General features: G+C 45.6%; 1 protein-coding gene across 6 annotated transcripts in view; it reads left to right on the top strand.

Moving 5' to 3' along the window:
* The first annotated feature begins 1,067 nt into the window (after window positions 1-1,067).
* The window catches only part of ARMC9 (armadillo repeat containing 9), a 156,616-nt gene continuing 135,629 nt past the window's right edge, over window positions 1,068-22,054 (top strand). For 4 of the 6 annotated variants that reach the window (XR_008661216.1, XR_008661217.1, XM_055300400.1 and 1 more), the window contains exons 1-5: window positions 1,068-1,133; window positions 8,342-8,427; window positions 9,872-9,997; window positions 17,057-17,227; window positions 18,809-18,964. Coding sequence is in view for 4 of the 6 variants with exons in the window: in XM_055300400.1 (XP_055156375.1) it covers window positions 8,377-8,427; window positions 9,872-9,997; window positions 17,057-17,227; window positions 18,809-18,964 (504 nt within the window). In the remaining 2 variants the exon portion in view is untranslated. The remainder of the gene's footprint in view (window positions 1,134-8,341; window positions 8,428-9,871; window positions 9,998-17,056; window positions 17,228-18,808; window positions 18,965-22,054) is intronic. The other 2 variants (XM_055300398.1, XM_055300399.1) reach the window with 2 other exon arrangements.

The following is a 22,054-nucleotide window of genomic DNA, read 5'->3' as shown; positions in this document are numbered from 1 at the left end:
GCAACTTTGGGCACACAGTGAGGTCACAAATGTTAACTTATTGGAATCAGGGAGCTTCATTTTCTTTTTTTTTTTTTTCATTTTCAATATATATGTCACAAAGACAGCATTTCTCTTCCTGCTAAATGGCAGGGTTTTTTTGTTTGTTTGTTTTCTTTTTTTGAAGACAATCTCAAGTCCCAGAAGAGTACTGGCAGGGCTGGGAGCTAGGGAGATGGTGGCCACAGACCATCTTAGGGCTTCTTCAGGGTAATGCTCACCTACTTTCTCCATGCCCTCTTCCCTGACTCTGGCCTCGGGTCATCTTTTTGGAAGCACGAGGTGGAAACACAGAGATTGCCACTCAAGAGCCTCGGTCCCTAAGGTACCGCCTCGAGGGAAGGTGTGGTCTCTAACCACCTCCCCGACCTCCCGCTGAGTTGGGGGGAGGACTGGCAAGTGCTCTTTCAGTGCCGTTTGACTTGAGCTCCCAAGCACCGCGTGCAAGGAGAGGGAGGATCTGCATTCCTGAATTATTTTTGAAAACCAAAATCTCGGGTGTTTCGGAGAACGAAATTTCTGTAAAATTCCAGGAAACTGCCTAGCTGCACCAGGGTGGACGTCTGAGGCCTTCGGGCAGATCCTGGGCGACAGCGCTCGTTCTGAGGCAGCCCTGGGTCGCTCTGTAAAATGAGAATAACAAAAAAATTAAAAAAAAAATAAGTAAATAAAAATAACGAACCGAGAATAACAGCAGCTAGGCGTGTTTCCACGACCACCAGCCTGTACGCTGGTCTCTTGCCGCCCTCGGCTCATCCCCAGAGCCGGGCACGGCGCCAGGCGCGTCGTTCGGGGAATGAACGAGTGGGAAGTCGCGGTGAGGAAGCCAGGGTCGCCTCCCCCGCCCAGCTCGCGGCCCGCAGCGGCCACCGAACCGCAAACCGCAGCTTCACTTCCGCGCCCAGGAAGCGCCGCGGCCCCAGCGCCCGGAGCGCCCGCCTTTCCTCCCAGCATGCTCCGCGCCGGCGCGTCCCGCGATTGGCTGCGCCGCCCCCACGTGACGCTGAGCCGGCGGCGGCGGCGGTTGCCGGGGCGACGGCCCGAGAGGTGGCGGCCGAGCGGGTTCGGCGCGGATGCCCGCGGCGGTGCAGCAGGTAAGCGCGGCCGCAGAAGCGGTCCGGTGGCCTCAGAATCCGCAGCTCCGGGCGGGAAGCAGCAGTGGGGGGGGGGGGCCCAGGGCCGCAGGAAAGCCAGCTTGGCAGCCGCCCCCCCACACCCCCCCACACCCCCCCACACCCCCGCGTCTGGTCCGCCGCCCTGGGCCCGAGGCCGCCTCCTGGACCGACGGAGGAGCGGCCCGCGGCTTCCCGCAAGCGGACCCTGATCTGTGCCTCAGTGGGCCAAACGTGAGGGGCCGCGTCTCCCCGCGGGGTGAGCGGGTGGCCTCCGTTACCCGCATCAGCGCCGCCTCCCCAGACTTCATCCCACCTGAGCAAAAGTAGGATGCCAGCCATGCAGGCCCGTCCTCCAGGCAAATCCCATAGCCTTCCCCTTCCCCGCCAGCTCGTCGGTCCTAGAGCCCCTCATGTAGAAACGAAGCCGCCACACTGCAACCCCCAAGAGTGGCTGAAGTTTTCTCTAGTTCCTGCATCAAGTAGTAGAGCAGCGCTTCGCAAACTTGAGTGTGCCTAGAAATCATCCCCTGGGGGGCACCTGGGTGGCTCAGTGCTTGAGCATCTACCTTTGGCCCAGGTCGTGACCCCCGGGGTCCTGGGATCGAATCCCACGTCGGGCTCCCCGCATGGAGCCTGCTTCTCCCTCTGCCTGTGTCTCTGCCTCTCTCTCTCATGAATAAAGAAGTATTATCTTAAAAAAAAAAAAATCAGCCGAGCAGCTTGTTTAAAAGTTTCTGGGCATCATGCCACCCTGGTGTTGAGTAAGATCACGGTGGTTCTAGGAATTTCATTTGCACAAGCATCCCGAGTGATTCCGATTGAGGTGGTGCCCCCATTTGGAGTAATGGTGTGTAGTGGTTAATAGCGGTCTGGATTTAAATTCCGGCTTTTGCCCCTTACTGGCTGGATTATTGGGAGCACCAACGTCTTCTTGAGCCTCAGTTACCTCATCTATAAAAGAATATAAATCATATTCACCTCTCAGGTTTATTGTGAAAATTAAATGTGAAGCATTTTGCACGTTGCCTGGCATACAATAAATTCTTAATAAAGGGGGCAGCCCGAGTGGCTCAGTGGTTTAGGGCCGCCTTCAGCCCAGGGTGTGACCCTGGAGACCTGGGATCGAGTCTCCCGAGTCTCCCGTTGGGCTCCCTGGGTGGAGCCCGCTTCTCCCTCTGCCTGTGTCTCTGCCCCCCGCCCCCATCTCTCATGAATAAATAAATAAATAAAATCTTTAAAAAATCTTAATAGATGAACTTTTATGATATAAAGGTTTAGAGAGAATTCTGATTTCTGAGAATGTCAGAGTAATGGAATACCCAACAGTGGCTCACATTCACTGATAAGGGCAGACTCTTAATCACATGAAGGTCTTGAAGAACTTCTCTGAGGAAGTGATGTTTATTAAGCACCAGGGTTAGCCACGTGAAAAAAAGAGGAGGAAAATGGTGCAAGCAGAGAGAAGAGTATGTGCAAAGGCCCTGAGGTAGGAAGGAGCTTGAGTTCTCAAAAAACAACAAAGTTTTCTTGTTCTAGGTCTTCAGAAATGCTGTTCTTTCTGCTTGGACTTGATCTATTTGTAAATATCTTGGGTGTCTATCATGCCTTCCAGGTGGTTAGTTAAATAAATTTACTTATTTATTTAATTGTATTTATTTTAGAGAGAGAGAGTGCATGAGTAGGGGGTTGCTTGGGGAGGGGAAGGGGGAGAGGGAGAGTCAGAATCTTAAGCACATGCCACACCCAGTGTGGAGCCCGAGGAAGGGCTCAGTTTCACGACCCTCATATCATGACCTGAGCCAAAATCACGTCGGCTTAATCAACTGAGCCACTCAGGTACCCCTGGAGGGTCAAATTTAAATCTACCTCCCTGCGTTTGTAAACAGGGTAATAAGTGTAGCAGTAGAAGTAAATGTAGAGTTCAGAGAGGAGGAGGAGAATTGCCTTGATAGGGAAGGAAGGGAAGGAGTTCGCGGAAGACCTGAAGGAGGTCAGTTCTGGGTTAAGTTAGCACAATGAGTGAAGTTTGTGGTGGGGCGAGTACATCAAACAGAAGTTTTGGGATTTGTGAAAGAGCATGAGGTACAGAGGAATGCTGGGGGTTTACCACTGGTGGGCCTCATGTGTGGAAGGGGTAGGGGCAGCAGTGAGAGGGGCAGGGGTGGTGTGGATCCAGAGAAGGGCTGCAGAGATGGTGGTCCTTAACAGCAGGCGGCCTTTCTCCTTCTGTATCTGGCAGGTCTGCAGGTGCCAGAAGGGTAGGTGTCCTCCCTGCTACTTGCAGATCACTGCCTTCCTTCTTCAAAACTCCCAGCTCCATTGAAGTGCATACCCCAGTCTTGACCACTTGCTGCCCCACCTTGAGGCCGACACCTCCTGGGAGTGCAGTTGTCACCCCGCGAAGGCTGTAGCGCCTGGCTGCCTGGCTTGCTGTCTACCTCTCCACCTCCTCTACTTCATTTTTAGGGATTTCACCATCCTGGCTGCTCGCTCCAGTTTCTTCATCTTTTAGGCATTTTTTTTTGTCCCATTCTCTTTACTCACTCCCACGATCATGAATGCTTTATTACTGGATCACCCCCTAAATCAAGCACCCATTCCACTCTGATCATGCTTTTTATCTTTCAAGCGCCTGTGGATGTGCCTCTGAAGCAGATCTTAGGCCCAGTGCCCTCTTAGGCAGGAGTTTGACCCTGTTGCTTTTTCACTGCCCAACAACCCCCCATGTGCTTCCCCTCCTCTCCCTTTGCTGCTCTATAACTGTTGTACTTGTCTTCTCTTTCCCCTGTCTTCTGGAAAAACCTCACCCTGGCTAGCCTAACTCAGACAGCTGAGAGTGGCTGGAGAGAGACTACAAAATCATGCAGACTGGTTCCGTTTTGGATTTTAGTCCATGAGTCTTAAGCAGACTCTCAATACCAGAAATCCTGCCACTTGTCCGTAGGCACTTTGGTTCCCGCCTTCTCTTCTTTTTCGGCTGTCACATGCTTCTGACTGTCAGCTCATGACATTGTTTCTTGTTTTCCTCATCACTGAGTTGTCTGTTTCTTTGGTCAGTACCCATGTCCTCTGCCCTCCCTCTGTATTTGGGGGGTGGACCATCCCTGCCCTATCTAGGGCCTGGCCCTCCAGTGGGACACTGGATGCGGCAAGGACCTAGCTTCCTTACCCATCTCTCCTCCTCTGCCTCAATTTGTCCTTCTCTAACTGGGTCATTCCCATCACTTTACAAACCTGCTGCTGTACCATCCTCCACCTTAAAAAAACTCCCATCTCTTTCCAGCCACCACTCCCCCTGCTTTCCTCTCCTTTTTGTGACAGATCTCCCTGTCTGTCCTTTGTTACTTCTCTTGCTCTCTTTAGTCCTTTCGAGGCAGGCACCTCTCATCACTGCTCATACCTCTGTGTTGCCAAATCCAGGGCTTCAGTCTTCTGCCTTCCTGTTACTTGACCACAAGTAGTCGCAGTTGATGTGGGGACCACTTTCTTTGGCTTCCAGGTGCTACAGTCTCCTGGTTGTGTCCCACCAACAGGTCACTGCTCTTGCTTTGTCTCTTGCTGGCTGCTTCTCTTCAGTCCCTGAATGGTCCAATGCTCAGGCCCAGGCCTTCTCCTTAGGAGTCCTGTTTGGGATCCTTGTCTCCTGAAATGCCATCTTTATGCTGACAGTTCCCAAATGCTTGCCTCCAGCCTTTCCTCCTGCCTTTCCCTTTACTCTGGACTCACATGCCCCGACCTTCTCAGTACCCAGCTCAGATGCCTCATGGGCCTGGGACACTTGTGACTAGCCCAGCACTCTTGCGCTGGGCTCTCGGATGCACCCCCCCCCCCATTTTTCCCACTTCAGCAAATGGCATCTGTCTCAGCCCTAGCTTCGCCCTTCACTTTTCCCCCTCACATCATCCACCTCTGGTCCATCAGTGGGTCACACCACCTCCCTTTTGCATTTGGAACCCTGACCCTTCACAGAGTTCCTGTTGCTCGTCCGAACTTCCCTCATCACCAGCTTGGGCTTTGCAGTGGCCTCCCTACCACCGTGTCCCCTCAGGCTCCCCCATGAAGCGGACCCTGCTGTTAAGAACTGTAGATCCGAAAAAAAAAAAGAACTGTAGATCCGATGGTGGCAGGCCCCTCCCAGTCCCCTCTCCAGGCTTCCTGTCACACTGAAGCTGCTAGCTCACAAAAGGCCTGTCTGACCTGCTCTGGGCCCTCATAGCCTCCATGCCTGGCTTCCCTCACCACACCTCTGTCCCTCAGCACTCCACCACCTGAGTACTTGCAGCTCCCTCTCCCCCAGACCCAGAAGTGCTCAGGTCCTCATGTCTCTGCCCATGTGGTCTCGAGGCCTTCACCCACGTCATCTAAAGTGACCCTATGCCATTCTTCTCCAAACTGTCCCCTTCCTTGCTTTATTTTCCCTGTATCTGATATTACGTCCATCCAGTGAGTTTTTTTTTTTCCAGTAAGTATTTTTGAGCAACTATAGCATGCCAGGCACTGGCCATGCCAGGGAAATGGAGGTTCCTCCTAAATCCACAGGGAGTACTACTTAATGTAGGGATGTTCAGTCAAGTAGTGGTTAGTGCTGTTGAGAAAAATAATGCTGGACAAAAGACTAGAAGGTGATGGGGCTGACCCCTTAAAAAGGGTAGTCAGGGCAAGTCTCTCTGAGGAGGTGACATTTAAGTGACCTGAATGAGATGAGGGTGTCAGGAGGGTGTCTGCAGTAAGTGCAAAGTCCTCAAGAGAGAGAGGACAGGCATGTGCTGTGGACATCCAGTGAGTGCAGCCACATGGCAGCTGCTGTGGCTCAAGTTAACAGAGCAGAGGAGAAAGTGTGGAAGGGAAGGATCACTTGGTAATAGGATAGAAATTCAAGTGGAGACAGAAGGGATGGAAGACTGTGTCCCTGTACCTTGTGGGAGATGAAGCCACAAATGATAGTGAGACAAAGAGAATGAAAAGGAGGAAATTACTACGTTTAATCTCCCTGACTTGTGCTCAAATAAGTCAATGGACTCTAATGGGCAGATCAAATGTAATGTTACAGAATCATGTTCCTGTAACCATAAGAGATCTGATAATTCTCCACTTTTTGCATGTGAAAGAGGCCCTGAGTTTTAGTGACTTGCCCCAGACCAGGTGCCAGTGAATGGGAAGGTTAGTATTAGTGCTCAGACCTTTTCATTCCTCTGGTGTGATGGGCAGCCAGTGTGGGTGAAGAGCCTGGGAGTGGGGCACCGGGAGTAACTGCTTTAGGCACACCTGGGGACAGAAAAAGTAAAAAGTGCTTTTTAAAAAGGTTTGCGAGGGATCACTGGGTGGCTCAGCGGTTTAGCGCCTGCCTTTGGCCCAGGGCACGATCCTGGAGTCCCAGGATCGAGTCCCACGTCGGGCTCCCTGCATGGAGCCTGCTTCTCCCTCCTCCTGTGTCTCTGCCTCTCTCTCTCTATGTCTATCATGAATAAATTAAAAATAAAAATAAAAAATAAAAAGGTTCGCGATATATTTTTTTAAGATTTTATTTATTTATTCATGAGAGACACAGAGAGAGGGGCAGAGACACAGGCAGAGGGAGAAGCGGGCTCCTGCAGGGAGCCCAACGTGGGACTCCATCCCGGGATCCCAGGACCATGCCCTGGGCCGAAGGCAGGCGCTAAACTGCTGAGCCACCTGGGGATCTCTGGTTCGTGGTATTTTATCTATTTAAATGTTTGGAAATGTATATAGATGTTGTCCATCCATAAATATAACTTTAAAAAACCTGACTGTGGGGCTCCTGGGTGGCTCAGTCAATTAAGCATCCGACTCTAAGTTTTCGGTCGGGTCATGGTCTCAGGGTCATGAGATTGAATGCCCAGTGTGGAGCCTGCTTGAGATTCTCTCTGTCCCCCTACCCTCCCCCACTGCCCTCCCTCCGCCCCTCCCCCCCAGCTTGTGTGCACGCGCTCTCTCTCTAAACAAAAAACAAAAACTGACATAATGCATTCTCTGTTGCATGACTGTATGTATGTTAACACCTGTGTAAATGGACACCACTTCCTCCCCCATTATTGTAAGGGTAAATGATTGTGGTCTTTGGAAAACATTAAAGATTTCTTGCAAAAAAGTAGTATCTCATATCTTTTTGTGAATGGTTATTATTTTTTTACTTGGAGGTTCTGTTCATTTCTATCAGATTAATTTTAATGCATATCCTTCTTTAAGGTAAACGATTGAACCCTATCAAATTCTGTTTTGTTCTAAAATGCACTTTGTGGTCTTGACTGTTTGAATTACGCATAACATGTTATGGCACATTAGAAAACCAAATAAGAAGAATAATCTTTCCCAGTCTCACTACAATCCTCGATTCTCATTGACACCACCTTCTAGCCTTGTTCATATTCATTTTTTTTCATATTCATTTTAAGTAGTTGTCAAGGAAGAAGGAATTAGCCTTCGGACATTAGCCTCCATCTTTCCTAGTGCTGCTGTGATAAATTACCATCAGATAAGTGACCTAAAACAACACAGATTTTTTTTTTTAAGATTTTTATCTATTTATTCATGAGAGACACGGAGAGAGAGGCAGAGACATAGGCAGAGGGAGAACCAGCTCCCTCTGGGGAGCCTGATGCAGGACTTGAGCCCAGGATCCCGGGATCACGCCCTGAGCCAAAGGCAGAAGCTCAACCACTGAGCCACCCAGGTGCCCCAAAACAACACAGATTTATTATCTTATAGTTCTGGAGGTCAGAAGTCCAAAATGGGTCTTTCTGAGCTAAAAATCAAGGTGTTCACAGGGCTTGTTCATTTGGGAAGGCTCCAGTGGAGAATCTGTTCCTTGTCTTTCTGAGCTTCTAGAGGCTGTCTGCATTCATTTCTTGGCTTGGGACCCTTCCTCTACCTTTAGGGCAAGCAGTGCATCCACTCAGATAGTGACCCTCTCGCCTCCTTATAAGGATCCCCGTGATTATGCTGGGTCCACCAGATAATCCTAGATACTCACTCTCCCTATTTTAAGGTCAGCTGATTAGCAACCTTAATTCCACGTGCAACATTAATCTCCTCTTGCCATTCAATGTAACATATTCACAGGTTCTGGGGATTAGGATGGCGGCCATTCAGCCCACCACAGCCACCTTTTTATGATTTCACAGATGGTTGAAATGAAAGCTTTTCTCTTATACTTTTGCCTTGTTCAGATTTCTGCTGTGAGAATTAACAGTAACAGTTCAATATGGGGGATATCCTGGCTCATGAATCAGAATTACTTGGACTTGTGAAAGAGGTATGTTCCACAAAACACAGGTTGCAGAAAAAGAGATCTTGAAAGCTTGTGTTTTAAAATACAACAAATTTTATAGTGCCTTATAACGTGTTTTCTATCCTTATCATATAGCATGATACTTTTTAAAAAATTTTCTTAACTCAATTGAAATCTTAAAGCCCCTTGTAAAAATTTCTTTAAAGAAAATTGTAATAGTAACATATGCTCATGGTAAAGATTCAAACAGTGTGGAAGTATGAAAAGTTCATTTCCCTGTTCCACTCCTGCAGTGACCACCACTAGTGGGTTAATCTGTTTTTCCAGACTTTTTTTCCCATGAATATTTAAAATATATTTACACATCTATAGTTTGTTTTACAAAATGGAACAATGCTGCACACATTGCCAAAACTTGGCTTTTCTCTATCAATAGTATAGTGTGAATATCTTCCTGTGATCTGCCTCATACTCTTCAATGCTTTAGAATTTTCATTGAGTGGCCGTATCTACTTAACTTGTTGCCTGGTGGACATTTAGGTTTCCTACGCCGAAAGCTTTTAAAGGACGGGACCCACAACCTATGCTTGTTTATATTCTCTACGTAGTTTTTAGCACATAGTTGGTGCTAAAGGAACTGCTGCTGCTGTTTTTTAGTCTGTGACTAGACCATTCATGAGGCACTGCGAGCCGTGGCAGTGGAGTGAGGCATCTACCCTGGAAACGCAGCTTTGGAGTTCATTGGTGTGATCGTGAATAAATCCTTAAAGCCATCACTGCAAAGGGTTGGGGACAGGGCCTGGGGACATAGGCCACTCGGAGGAGGTGGAAACCAAAAGATGGGCCTACCACAAACAGAAGGAGGGTGGGAGAGCATGGAGAGCTTAAGTAGAGTGCGTGGTAGGGAAAGCCAGGGAGAGGGTCATCCCGGGACAGGTGGTGAGCATGAGTGCTGTGCTTAAGGATCGCCAATGATGGTACCTGTCTCTTAATGTGGCGTGGCTTCTGTCCTTAAGGACAGGAATTCTTTCCAGTGCCTGTTTCAGCAGCAAATTCCCAGAGACCTAGCAGACCCAAAGCCGGCCTTCTGAGGATCACTTCTGCCTTTTCCAGACTGCTGAAGACATCAGTTTATTTCTATTGATAACGAGTCATGCAACTCACATTTTCTTTCTTTTCTTTTCTTTTTTTTTCCACATTTTCTTTCCTTTTTTTTTTCACATTTTCTTTCTGAAAACAAATTTATTTTCTGTAAATAAGCATTTTCTGTGATTGCCTTTCTAGGCTTTTGGTATGTGTGTCAATTAAGTAAATTATAAGCTGGATCCCAAGTTCTCCTAAAGATGACAGTTCATTAACCCCATTATAAATCGGTGATAACACTGAGCCTGTACAATTACATCAAAGACAGTTGCTTTGTTGATGTTAAAATAGAGAAATGTATATAAATTTATGTTCTTTTTTATAGTACTTAGATTTTGCCGAATTTGAAGACACCTTGAAAACATTTTCAAAAGAATGCAAAATGAAAGGAAAGCCATTATCTAAAACAGCAGGTGGCTCTTTAAAGGACTCCAAATCATTGATCATCCAGGTAACATTTTGCTTTTTTTGATCTCTGTCAATAATCGAGATGTTCCCAACTTGTAAGAAATGCTATTACAGAATATTGGAATTGTTTCTGGCAACTTGGTCAGAGTGACTTTTATTTTATTTGTTTTATTTATTTTTTTAAAAAAGATTTTATTTATTTATTCATGTGCAACACAGAGAGAGAGACAGAGAGAGAGGCAGAGACACAGGCAGAGGGAGAAGCAGGCTCCATGCAGGGAGCCCGACGTGGGACTCGATTCCGGATCTCCAGGATCACACCCTGGGCTACAGGCGGCGCCAAACCGCTGAGCCACCTGGGCTGCCCTTATTTGTTTTATTAATTGATTTATTTTTAAAGTAAGCTCTAAAAAAAAAAAAAGTAAGCTCTATGCCCAATGTGGGGCTAGAACTCACAACTCTGAGATCAAGTCAAGAGTCACATGCTCTACCAACTGTGAGCCAACCAGGCACCCTCCCAGGCCCCCCCCAGAGTGACTTTTAGATACTCAGGTGTTTTTGTATGAATTGGTAATGTCATCCTTTTTTTTTTTTTTTAAGATTTATTTATTTACATTAGAGAGAGGGAGAGTGTGCAAGCAGGGGGAGGGGCAGAGGAAGAGGGAGAGGCAGACTCCCTACTGACCAAGGAGCCTGCCCAGGGGCTCTATCTCACGAGCCTGAGACCATGGCCTGAGTTGAATCAAGAGTCAGATTCAGGGCAGCCCCCGTGGCGCAGAGGTTTAGTGCTGCCTGCAGCCCAGGGTATGATCATGGAGACTCTGGATCGGGTCCCATGTCGGGCTCTCTGTATGCCGCCTGCTTCTCCCTCTGCCTGTGTTTCTGCCTCTCTCTCTCTCTCTCTCTCTCTGTCTCTATGAATAAATAAATAAAATACTAAAAAAAAAGAGAGAGATTCAACCAACTGAACCACCTAGGTGCCCCAGTAATGTCATCTTTAATCTGAGTACCTTCCCTAGGAAATGTGTTGTGACATAGTATCTTTAACATACATGCATTTCTGTTTATTTTACTTATTTTAATTTTTTATTTTATTTATTTATTTTTCAAGATTTTATTTATTTATTTATTTATTTATTTATTTATTTTTAAATATTTTACTTATTTATTTATGAGAGACACAGAGAGAGAGAGCGAGGCAGAGACACAGGCAGAGGGAGAAGCAGGCTCTATGCAGGGAGCTTGACCTGGGACTCCATCTCAGGTCTCTAGGATCAGGCCCTGGACTGAAGGTGGCGCTAAACCACTGAGCCACCCGGGCTGCCCAAGATTTTATTTATTTATTCATGAGAGACACACAGAGAGAGGCAGAGACATAGGCAGAGGGAGAAGTAGACTCCCTGTAGGGAGCCTGATACAGGACTTGATCCTGGGACTCCAGGATCACGACCTGAGCCAAAGGCAGATGCTTAACCAATTGAGCCATCCAGGCGTCCCTATTTTATTTATTTTAAAAATTTTTATTTAAATTCAATTTAGTTAGCATATAGTGTATTATTAGTTTCAAATGTATATACTCTGCATATAACACCCAGGGCTCATTACATCAAGTGCCCTCCTTAAGGTCATTTCTTGGAAAGAAGAAAAAGAGGAAATCATGCAATGCTTAGGAACTGAAAAAAAATGTGATTTCCTTCCTGAGGAGTTTTAGGTTATGAATTCTAGGCACTGGGGACACGGTGGTGAACCAAACCAAAGCTCACCCCTCTAGGCACTTGCATTCTAGTTGGGGGAGGCTGGAGGGGACAGGGAGCTAGAATCTTACTGACAAGGCAGTTTCCAGAAGAGAGAGCCTGAGCAGCTCCAGGAATGCCAGGGGCTGCAGAGGACAGGCATTATACAGTCTTCAACTTTCAGGATTAGAAAGGACCTTAAAAGTCCTCATTCTGTGCATTGTTTGATGCCTCCATCTCATTTGTAACATTCCATGTAAATGACTGACTGAGCTCAACTCCTTCAGTGACAAGAGAGCATACTGCTTCCTGAGGCAGCGTAGTTCAGCTTTGCTTGATTTTGTTATTTTAATAACTTTATTAGTTTCAATATCTCTACTTCCAAGAAAAATTTGACACTTGCTTTGAGAGTCCTATTGATGAGCTGGGGGTCAGGCTGCAGCCACCATCCATTTCTTCCTGGTCCCCAGCTCCCCTGACATGGGGCACCATTGAGTGGAGCACTGTTAGAGTGGCCCTTGGGGCTGCATCTCTGCCCAGTTTCCATCCAGGCCTTGGGCACCTGGACACTGAGCTGCCACTGCATCAGACACAGACTCCTCTGTGGATGCAGCAGTGGGCAGCCTGACAGGGCACCTCCCGACCCCAGAGCAAATTTTTTAGAACATGAAACCAGAATATAGCCATTATTAGACATGGACACAGAGCTGCTCTTAATCAGAGTAATGCTTGTTCTTCAGCATCTCAGCCTTGCTCCTGGGCACTCAGCACCTAGTTTCTCCTTCAAAATGAAGGAGGGCCACCCGCCTTTACCCTGCAAGGTGGAAGAATAGGTGAGCATCTCTTAATTAAAGGTAACATTGAGAGGGATCTAGCAAATTCTCAATAGCTAACTAGCAAAATAGAATCTTCCATGAAACTTCCACATAACCAGGATAAGTTCTGTATCCTGAAACTTCTTTGTGTAGCTGTCACCTCCAGAAGTGGCTGCTGTATACTTTTTGCAGCAGGTTTAACTACATTTCAGCCCCAGCTGAATGTGAGAATACTTAAATGCCTCTTTGGGTCCTTTTTTTTTTTTTTTTTAAATTATGATTTAGGGGCACCTGGATGGCTCAGTCTGTTAAGTACCAACTCCTTTTTTTTTTTTTTTTTTTAAGTACCAACTCCTGATTTCAGTCCAGGTCATGGTTTTGGGGTCGTGGGATCAAGCCCTGTGATGGGCTATGTGCTCAGCATGGAGTCTGCTTGAGATTCTCTCACTCCCTCTCTCTCTATCCCTCCCCTTGCTTGAACTCTCTCTTTCTAAATAAATAAATGAAATCTTTTAAAAAATAGTGATTTAAAAAGCATGTAACAGGGATGCTTCGGTGGCCCAGTCGGTTAAACATCTGTCTTCAGCTCATGTCATGATCTCAGGGTCCTGGGATTGAGTCCTGGAATGGGCTCCCTGCTCAGCAGGGAGCCTGTTTCTCCCTCTCCCTCTGCCACTCCCCCTGCTTGTGTTCTCTCTCTCTCTCTCAAATAAATAAGTAAATAAATAAAATCTTAAAAAAACTAAAAACTAAAAAACACATAACATAAATTTACCATCTTAACTCTATTTAAATGTGCAATTCAGTAGTGCTAAATATATTTATGTTGTTATGAAACAGATCTCCAGAACTTTTTCATCTTGCAAATCTGAAACTATACCCATTCAACAATACTACCCCCGTATCCCCTCAACCCTAGCTCTTTTTTTTTTTAAATTTATTTATTCATGAGAGACACACAGAGAGAGGCAGAGACACAGGGAGAGGGAGAAGCAGGCTCCATGCAGGGAGCCTGATACAGGACTTGATCCTGGGGACTCCGGGATCATGCCCTGAGCCAAAGGCGGCACTAAACCACTAAGCCACCCGGGCTGCCCTCAACCCTAACTCTTAATGATCATCATTCTACCTCTGTTTCTATGAATTTGACTACTTAAGATACTTCATATTAAGTGGGATCATACAGTATTTTTCTTTTTGTGACTGGCTTATTTTATTTAACATAATGTCCTCAAGGTTTATCCATGTTGTTGCATGTGACAGTGTTTCTTTTTAAAGCTGAAGGATATTTCATTATCTGTCTATACCACATTATGTTTATCCATTCCTCCACCAATGGACATTTGAGTTGCTTCCACCTCTTGGCTATTATGAATAGTGCTGCTGTGAATGTAGGTGTACAAATGCCTCTCTGAGATTCTGCTTTCAGTTATTTTGGATATATATTCAGAAGTGTATTACTGGATCATATGGTACTTCTATTTTTAATTTTCTGAGGAAACTTCATACTATTTTCCACAGTGATTGCATTTTACATTTCCTTCAACAATGCACAGGGATTATAAGTTCTCCACATCCTTACCAATACTTGTTGTTTTCTGTTTTGTTTTGTTTTGATAGTAGTCATCCTAATGGATGTGAAGTGATATCTTGTGGCTTGGGTTTGCATTTCTCAGATGTATTCAGGTCTGTTTTTCTATAACTTGAAAGACCTCGAAACTTTCTGATTGCCACAAGCATATGTTTTCTGCTCATTCAATAAGTAGCTGTGCCTACTATGATAGCTCTTCTGAACAAAAATACCTGAAACAGCAGCTTAGCAAAATATCATGTCAGTGGCACTCAACAAATGGAGAATTTCCCTAAGCACAGTTCTGTAAGATGTGTGTGTGTGTGTGTTTATAAGTTATTTTTGATAGTGTGTAAATATTCTAATCTTGGTGACTCTGGCTGGGACCATGGCTTATATTAGAGAAGATCACTAATATTTCTGACTATATGAGTTATAACACTGGATTGCTTTGTATGTCGATATTATTTTAAATGCAGTGACTGTTTTCAGGTACAGAATATGAATCATAAGTTAAGATGACTTTTATTTTTTAATTTTTAATTTTTTTTAAGATTTTATTTATTTATTCATGAGAGACAGAGAGAGAGAGAGGCAGAGACACAGGCAGAGGGAGAAGCAGGCTCCACGCAGGGAGCCTGATGCGGGACTCGATCCCGGGTCTTCAGTATCACACCCTGGACTGAAGGGGGCGCTTAAACCGCTGAGCCACCGGGGCTGCCCTAATTTTTAATTTTTAAAAAAGATTTTATTTATTCATGAGAGACACACACAGAGAGAGAGAGAGAGAGAGAGAGAGAGAGAGAGAGATGCAGAGACACAGGCAGAGGGAGAAGCAGGCTCCATGCAGGGAGCCTGACGTGGGACTCGATCCTGGGTCTCCAGGATCATGCCCTGGGCTGCAGGCGGCACTAAAACGCTGAGCCACCCGGGCTGCCCGTAGGATGGCTTTTAGATGTGATTATAATGATACAGGGAAGGTTTGTGGTCCCAGGTCTACAAATGAAGAATTCAGAACAAACTCTACATGGTCCATTTGAACATGTGGACTTTGCCAAGCCACATAAGAAAATACCTTGACTCAAAGCCTTAAAATACTTAAGACTCTGCACTCAACTCACTCACACAAAGAGCTCTTGGTCACTAGCCCGCTCTGGGGAGAGTGGCTTACAGAGATGGCAGGGTTTGCTTAGAGTTCAGCAGAGGTGAGCCTGGAGTGGGGTCAGGCCCCAGCAGCACTGCCACTTGGGAAGATCCCCTTCACCTTTGTATCAGTCAGTAATGGGGTTTCTCCTAGTTCTTCCAGAGGTGGCAGTGCTTGACTGTTTGTACTTTATTTGGGCACCTCCCTTCCCATGGTTGTTGACAGGCTGTCCTTTACTTCTTCCAAGGCTGAGGAGCCAAGACCTTCCAGAGTAGGGTAATATTTAGTTGTTCTTGGTCACATGGTAGAAAACATTTCTGTAATAATCACAGTTAAAGATTCTTGACTCCGAGATCATGACCCAAGCCAAAACCAAGAGTTGGTCGACAACTGACTGTGCCACCCAGGCACCTTGAAGTTTTTTTTTTTTTTTTAAGATTTTATGTATTTATTCATGAGAGACACAGAGAGAGAGAGAGAGAGAGAGAGAGAGGCAGAGACAGAGGCAGAGGAGGAAGCAGTCTCCATACAGGAAGCCTGATGTGGGACTTGATTCTGGCACCCCGGAATCACGACCTGAGTTGAAGGCAGACGCTCAGCTGCTGAGCCACCCAGGCGTTCCCCTGAAGATTCTTTATTAATGAATGTCTTTAAGCATAACCAGACCCTACAACTTTGTGCAGTACGTTCCCATTTTATATTAACAAGCTTATTTCTAAATAACCTAAAAAAAGGAGGAAAACTATAAAGACATCTAAAAAAAGTATAAAAGAACAATGACCAATTAGTGGTGATGCATAATGGCGTTGTGTGTGTGTGTGGGGGGGTGTGGATTGGAGGTTCTACAGAAAATCCAGTCCAAGAAAAGCTTTTGCAAATGAGCACAAAATGTAGGTCTTAGTATCTTAAGCATATGATACAGTAAGGAAAATAATATGGATCACATGGTTTGGGATTGTTAGGATGTTCTGTCCATTTTGCCTTAACACCTAAATCTGCAAAATTTTGCAGCAGGTATTTTCAGTGGGTCACTTATCATTCTTGTTGTGAGGCTGGTGGCATGACAGTTGCCCCCTCCTTTCCCCAGAATTCTCTATTTCAGCGTTTGCATAGTAGGTTTGGAAACTGCCCTGCATAGTCAGGCTCACAGAGCCCTGAGGTTGAAAGAGTACCAGGCCTTTGCTCCTTCCTCCATCTCCAGCCTATGTGTCCCTGTTTCTGTAATTGGTGGACGTAGACAGTCCTGTATGGGTGTGTTGGGATCTGTAGTCATTTCCCAAGTGCCATCTTGATGGGACATGCTTTAACGACAGGGAGCAAATGGCAGCACCCACCACACAGGCCTGGGATTGACTGGAGCTGTCACTCCAGGACTCAGCTGGGCGTCAGCAAGCTTCTGTATGTGAGGTGAGTTCTGCTGAGGCCTGGCTGTGCTTTGGGTCTGGCCTGGTTTTTATCAATCACAGGCTGTGGATCAGCAAGTCTACAGGGGGACTTCAGTGTGTTTATGTGCCTTTGAGTTTTCTGGCCTCAAGTCCTTGGCCTATGCCTGGCGCCTTCCACTTCAGAGACTTAAATGTTTTATCTCTTCCTTGTAAAGCCAAGACTTGTTTTTGCCACCAGGGTTGGTTTGTGGGAATCTCAGCTAAGATACTTGAAGCCATTGAGCTCTATGTTTTTCTGTCTCTTGTCTTGAGAAGGAGACTGAGTTTTCATCACACCGGAACCATGCATGGAGTGTGTGGGGTATGCAGGGTATTGGGTAGACTGTGAGAATTTGGGGTGTTGGGAGAACGGGCATCTATTATGACTGGGGCTCAGGCTGATATCTTCTCCACAGAAGAACCTCGTTACTGCATTTGACAATGGAGACCAGAAGGTGTTCTTCAGTTTGTGGGAGGAGCACGTTCCCAGTTCCATCCGAGATCATGACTCCCTTGCCCAGAAGTTGGAATTCTATCTTCATATCCATTTTGCCATCTATCTTCTGAAACACTCCATAGGGAGACCTGTAGGTTCCCTTTGTGATTTGGGTGGGTCTGAGTGGTGTGTTCAAGGGGAATGTTAGCTTTGTTTTGTAAATGAGCATTAATTTAGTTTTGTGGCCATTTTATCATATTGTATCCAAGGAGTCTTGTGTTCTGTGCATGATTTTCTGTCTCATTCCCAGAAGTTTCTCATTTATATGGAAAGTTAATAATTTCTGTACTGAAAGCTATATGGTTTTCCTCAATGCCTCAAATTTTTGAAAACCCAGCAAAATAGTTTCCTTATTTGGCAACTTAACATAAATACATGTACATGTATTAACATAAATACATGTCTAAGAGAACACCCACTGAGACCACATATTAGTCTGTTAGAAGAGAAGTGTAGGCTTAAGCTGTGGAGATGTGCCTGTTTGTGAAGGTCTGCCTGACGGTGGGCTGAACGTAGCCTCTGCAGTCCTTCCATAGAGGTGCAGCAGGCACGGCTGAGAGCACCTGCTGCTGTGGCCGCTGAGCCTCCAGGTGCAGAGCAAATGAGAGAAAGGAACAGGGCCATGTTGACATTTGACCACGTACATTTCTTTAGTGGCTTCTACTGGCATTAGCTACTGCCCCCAAGCACCTGTTTTCACTTAGTAAGATGTTGGGGGGTGGTGCCTCAGAATAGGTCAATGGTGGACAGAGCAGCTTCACAGTATGTCATGGTAGCCATTCCTGTTCTTCAAGACAGCGGTCATGAGGAGTGAGATCATGGGGGATTTTCACTTTCTTTTTATTTATTTCTGTTTTCTAATTATTTTATTTTGATGTAAGATTAAAAAAAGTCAATGAACATCATGTATTTTTTTAAGCCTGGTGTCCAGAAGAGGGCTTCACATTGTAGACGGGGTGAGATGTGTTGATTAGAAGAGCATACATACACAGGGTGCCCATATCTGGTGCGGCCAGGTAGTCAAGGAGGGAGAGTGCCTGATTCCAGGCTGAGCAGCTCAAGTCCTCCGACCTCACTGAGGCACAGGAGGCAATCAAAACCTGGGAGGGGTTGAGTGGCCTCAGATCACACGTGGAACCAGTGAAGCCTGCAAGATCAATCCTTAGTTAGCTTTGCAAAGGAAAGGAGGAATGCTATGGAAGCTTCTGTTTCAAAAAACTATAAAGGTCCACCTGTTCACCTGTAGACACTTCTCCTGAGGGAGTCCTGGGAATGCAGGCTCATGTTCATGATCTGTGCCAAGTGGAAACAATGTACATGTCTAGTACTGGGGGAATTGGTTAAGTGAATTGTGATAGACCCACAAGGTGAGATTTTGTCCTGCCAGTAGAAATGATGTTTATGAAGAACTTTAAGGACACGAGGCCATGCCAATTATAAAGTAAAAGGACACAGATCGAACAATTTATCTAGTTCTCTGAAATTCCTGACAAAATTTGGGGTGAAATCAGGGGCGGTGTTAGAATGACTGGAGATAGCGCGCTTGCTCAGCCAGGTGGGGAGGATACCAGGCACGTGGTTGGAACTGAAGGAGCCTCGGAGAGAGGGTGGATAGACGGGGGACTGGGCATCCAGCAGGAGACCCCAAGTGAGCATCTTTCCTTCTTTGCAGGACAAAGAGGAACTGGATGAGAGGATTTCTTATTTCAGAACCTACCTGGAGACCAAAGGGGCAGCGTTGAGCCAGACCACAGAGTTTCTCCCTTTCTATGCTCTGCCTTTTGTTCCCAATCCCATGGTACACCCCTCATTTAAAGAGCTCTTCCAGGTGAGTGATGGCCTCTGAATCTTGGATTGGACCCTGGGTGGCATTGCGGTTTCACCTTGTCAATGCTAGTCGTTTCTGAACGATGCTGTGAAAAAAATGAAAAATTGCTTCTGTTTTCAGATAATTTTCTTTGACTAACTTTGCTTGTGCCATAAAATATGATTTTTTGGGGTTGTATTAAGACTTGTTAATCCAGGGGCACCTGGGTGGCTCAGTGGTTGAGCATCTATCTTTGGCTCAGGTCATGATCCTGGGGTCCTGGGATCAAATCCCGCATCAGGCTCCCTGCATGGAGCCTGCTTCTCCCTCTCTCTGTGTCTCTGCCTCTCTCTCTCTCTGTCTCTCATGAATAAATAAATAAAGTCTTTAAAAAAAAAAAAGACTTCTTAATCCAGACTAATGTAACTATTTTTAAATGTCCTTCTTTTTTTTTTATAAATTTTTTTTAAATTTTTATTTATTTATGATAGTCACAGAGAGAGAGAGAGAGAGAGGCGCAGAGACACAGGCAGAGGGAGAAGCAGGCTCCATGCACCGGGAGCCCGACGTGGGATTCGATCCCGGGTCTCCAGGATCGCGCCCTGGGCCAAAGGCAGGCGCCAAACCGCTGCGCCACCCAGGGATCCCTAAATGTCCTTACTTCTTAAAACCATTCCATGCATACTTTTTCATTATCGAAAGGATAATTTTTATTCAGTTTCATTGAAAATTGGTAGCCTGGGGGCACCTGGGTGGCTCAGTTGGTTATAGGCATCTACCTTTGGCTCAGGTCATGATCTTGGGGTCCTAGGATCAAGCCTGCGTTGGGTTCCCTGATCAGCAGGAAGCCTTGCTTCTCCCTCTGCCTCCCACTCATGTGCGCTTTCTCTCTCTCTCTCTCTCAAATAAATAAATAAATAAATAAAATCTTAAAAACAAAAAAAAAGGGAAGAAAATTGGTAGCCTGAAAAAAAACTAGATTATTTTACAGACTTGCTGGCCATGCACATTTTAATTTGTATTCAGAATCTCACTTGGCATATGTCTGATGATCTGGTTGTGTACTATTATTACTTCCTTCAGACTGCTTGCCTGGAGCTCCTTTAATTGTTACATTTCACCATCATTGACATTTCAGCATACTATTTGTTATCAGTGTTTATCCATTCTGGTAATTTTTGTGGACTTAATAAAATTAAGATGTCCCCTGAGAAGTTTATGAAAATGTGTTTAAGAGACTGAAGTAATTGTGATGCAGTGGCTTTTTCTAAAGAAAGATCTCACACTGTTTCCGAGCATGTTTGGAGAGTACTCCTGTGCCACTGAACAACAGATGCACTTCTCTTTCCAGACCCGGTATATCTCTGTCTCCTATTCCATTATAATTTAGTCAAACACCTGTCAGCACTCCTGAATAGTAGCCACTAAATTGAAGTCCAGGGAGTTGGCTGATTTCATCACAGCAGGTTTGTTGTAGATTAGCCTAAGTTGAATTCTTTTTTTTTTTTTTTTTGAAGATTTTATTTATTTATTCATGAGAGACACAGAGAGAGAGAGAGGCAGAGACACAGGCAGAGGGAGAAGCAGGCTCCATGCAGGGAGCCCGACATGAGACTCGATCCTGGGTCTCCAGGATCATGCCCTGGGCCAAAGGCAGACGCTCAACCACTGAGCCACCCAGGTGTCCCGCCTAAGTTGAATTCTATGCTTGATTTTTTTTGTCCATCCAAATTTAGTTTTGCTCCCTTCCTCTCTGAGAAGGTTGAAAATACATCATGGTTAAGGAAGGCGGTGAAACTTGAAAAGAAATGTTGGATTTTCTCATTGTGATGGCTTCTGTTTATGAAGATGATGGCACAGCAGTGTGGCTGTAGCTGAGGTCAGGTGGGGTGCAGGTGCCAGGGACGGTCCGACCCAGGTTGCAGCAGGCGACTCGCCTGCTCTGGCTTGGCATTCTAAGTCTGCAGAGCTCAGTATTCATGGGGAGTCCTTTTTCCCCCTTTTTGCTACTCTACATTATGTCCTTTCAGTGGACATGATAGATACTTGAGTATGTGTGCAAAATAAGATCTAAAGTTCGTGTCTTCCTCCTCTTCCTGACCATCACAAGGACCATAGAATGCATTTACCTCCTTCATCCCCTTCCCAGCTCACCTGCTGTTCTTGTCAAGTATTCAGTTATATACTTTAACCCCACATGTTACAGATTCTTACTATTTTATGCAATCTGTGTATGTATGGATTTACTGTTCTATGTACCCATAACTGTGCTTGCTGTTCTATCTTGCATTAAGGACCTTCCATCTGTAATCATTTTCTCCTCTGCTTCACATACATCCTTTAGAGCCTCCTGTAGCTGAAGATCTCTTCTTTCTGTCCTCACCCATCTGAAATGTGTCTGTCGCTTTCTCAGACGGGTCCAAAGTGATAGATTTATACCCATTTTCTTTCTTTCTTTCTTTCTTTCTTTCTTTCTTTCTTTCTTTCTCTCTCTCTCTTTCTTTTCTTTCTTTCTTTCTTTCTTTCTTTCTTTCTTTCTCTTTCCTTCTTTCTTTTTAAAGATTTATTTATTTATTTTGAGAGTGCGATCGAGCATACATGCATGTGTGGGAAGGGGCAGAGGACAGGGAGAGAGAGAGCATCTCAAGGAGACTCCATTTTGAGCTCGGACCCCACAATATGGGCTGGATCTCACAACCCTGAGATCCTGCCCTGAGCTGAAACCAAGTTTTGAACGCTCAACCAACTGAGCTGTCCAGGCGTCCCAGACAGCTATTTTGTTTTATGACATTGAAGGTGATGTTATCACCTTACTCCCATTGTTATTGTTGGAGGTCAGCCATGAGTCTAATCACTGTTCCCATGTAGGTGATCTGTCTTGTTTCTCTGACCTTTGAGGTTGTGTCATTTCACTCTGGTGTGTCTAGGGATAGATTTCTTTCCTTTTCTTTTTAAAAAATATTTGATTTATTTATTCATGAGCGACACAGAGAGGCAGAGACATAGACAGAGGGAGAAGCAGCTCCCTGCAGGGAGCCTGATAAGGACTCAATCCAGGACCCTGGGATCACAACCTGAGTCAAAGGCAGATGTTCAACCACTGAGCCACCC

The sequence above is a fragment of the Nyctereutes procyonoides genome, unplaced genomic scaffold, assembly GCF_905146905.1.
Source record: "Nyctereutes procyonoides isolate TBG_1078 unplaced genomic scaffold, NYPRO_anot_genome, whole genome shotgun sequence".
Lineage (NCBI taxonomy): Eukaryota > Metazoa > Chordata > Mammalia > Carnivora > Canidae > Nyctereutes > Nyctereutes procyonoides.
Note: the sequence above shows the minus strand (reverse complement) of the source record. Positions and strands in the feature narration are given on the sequence as shown.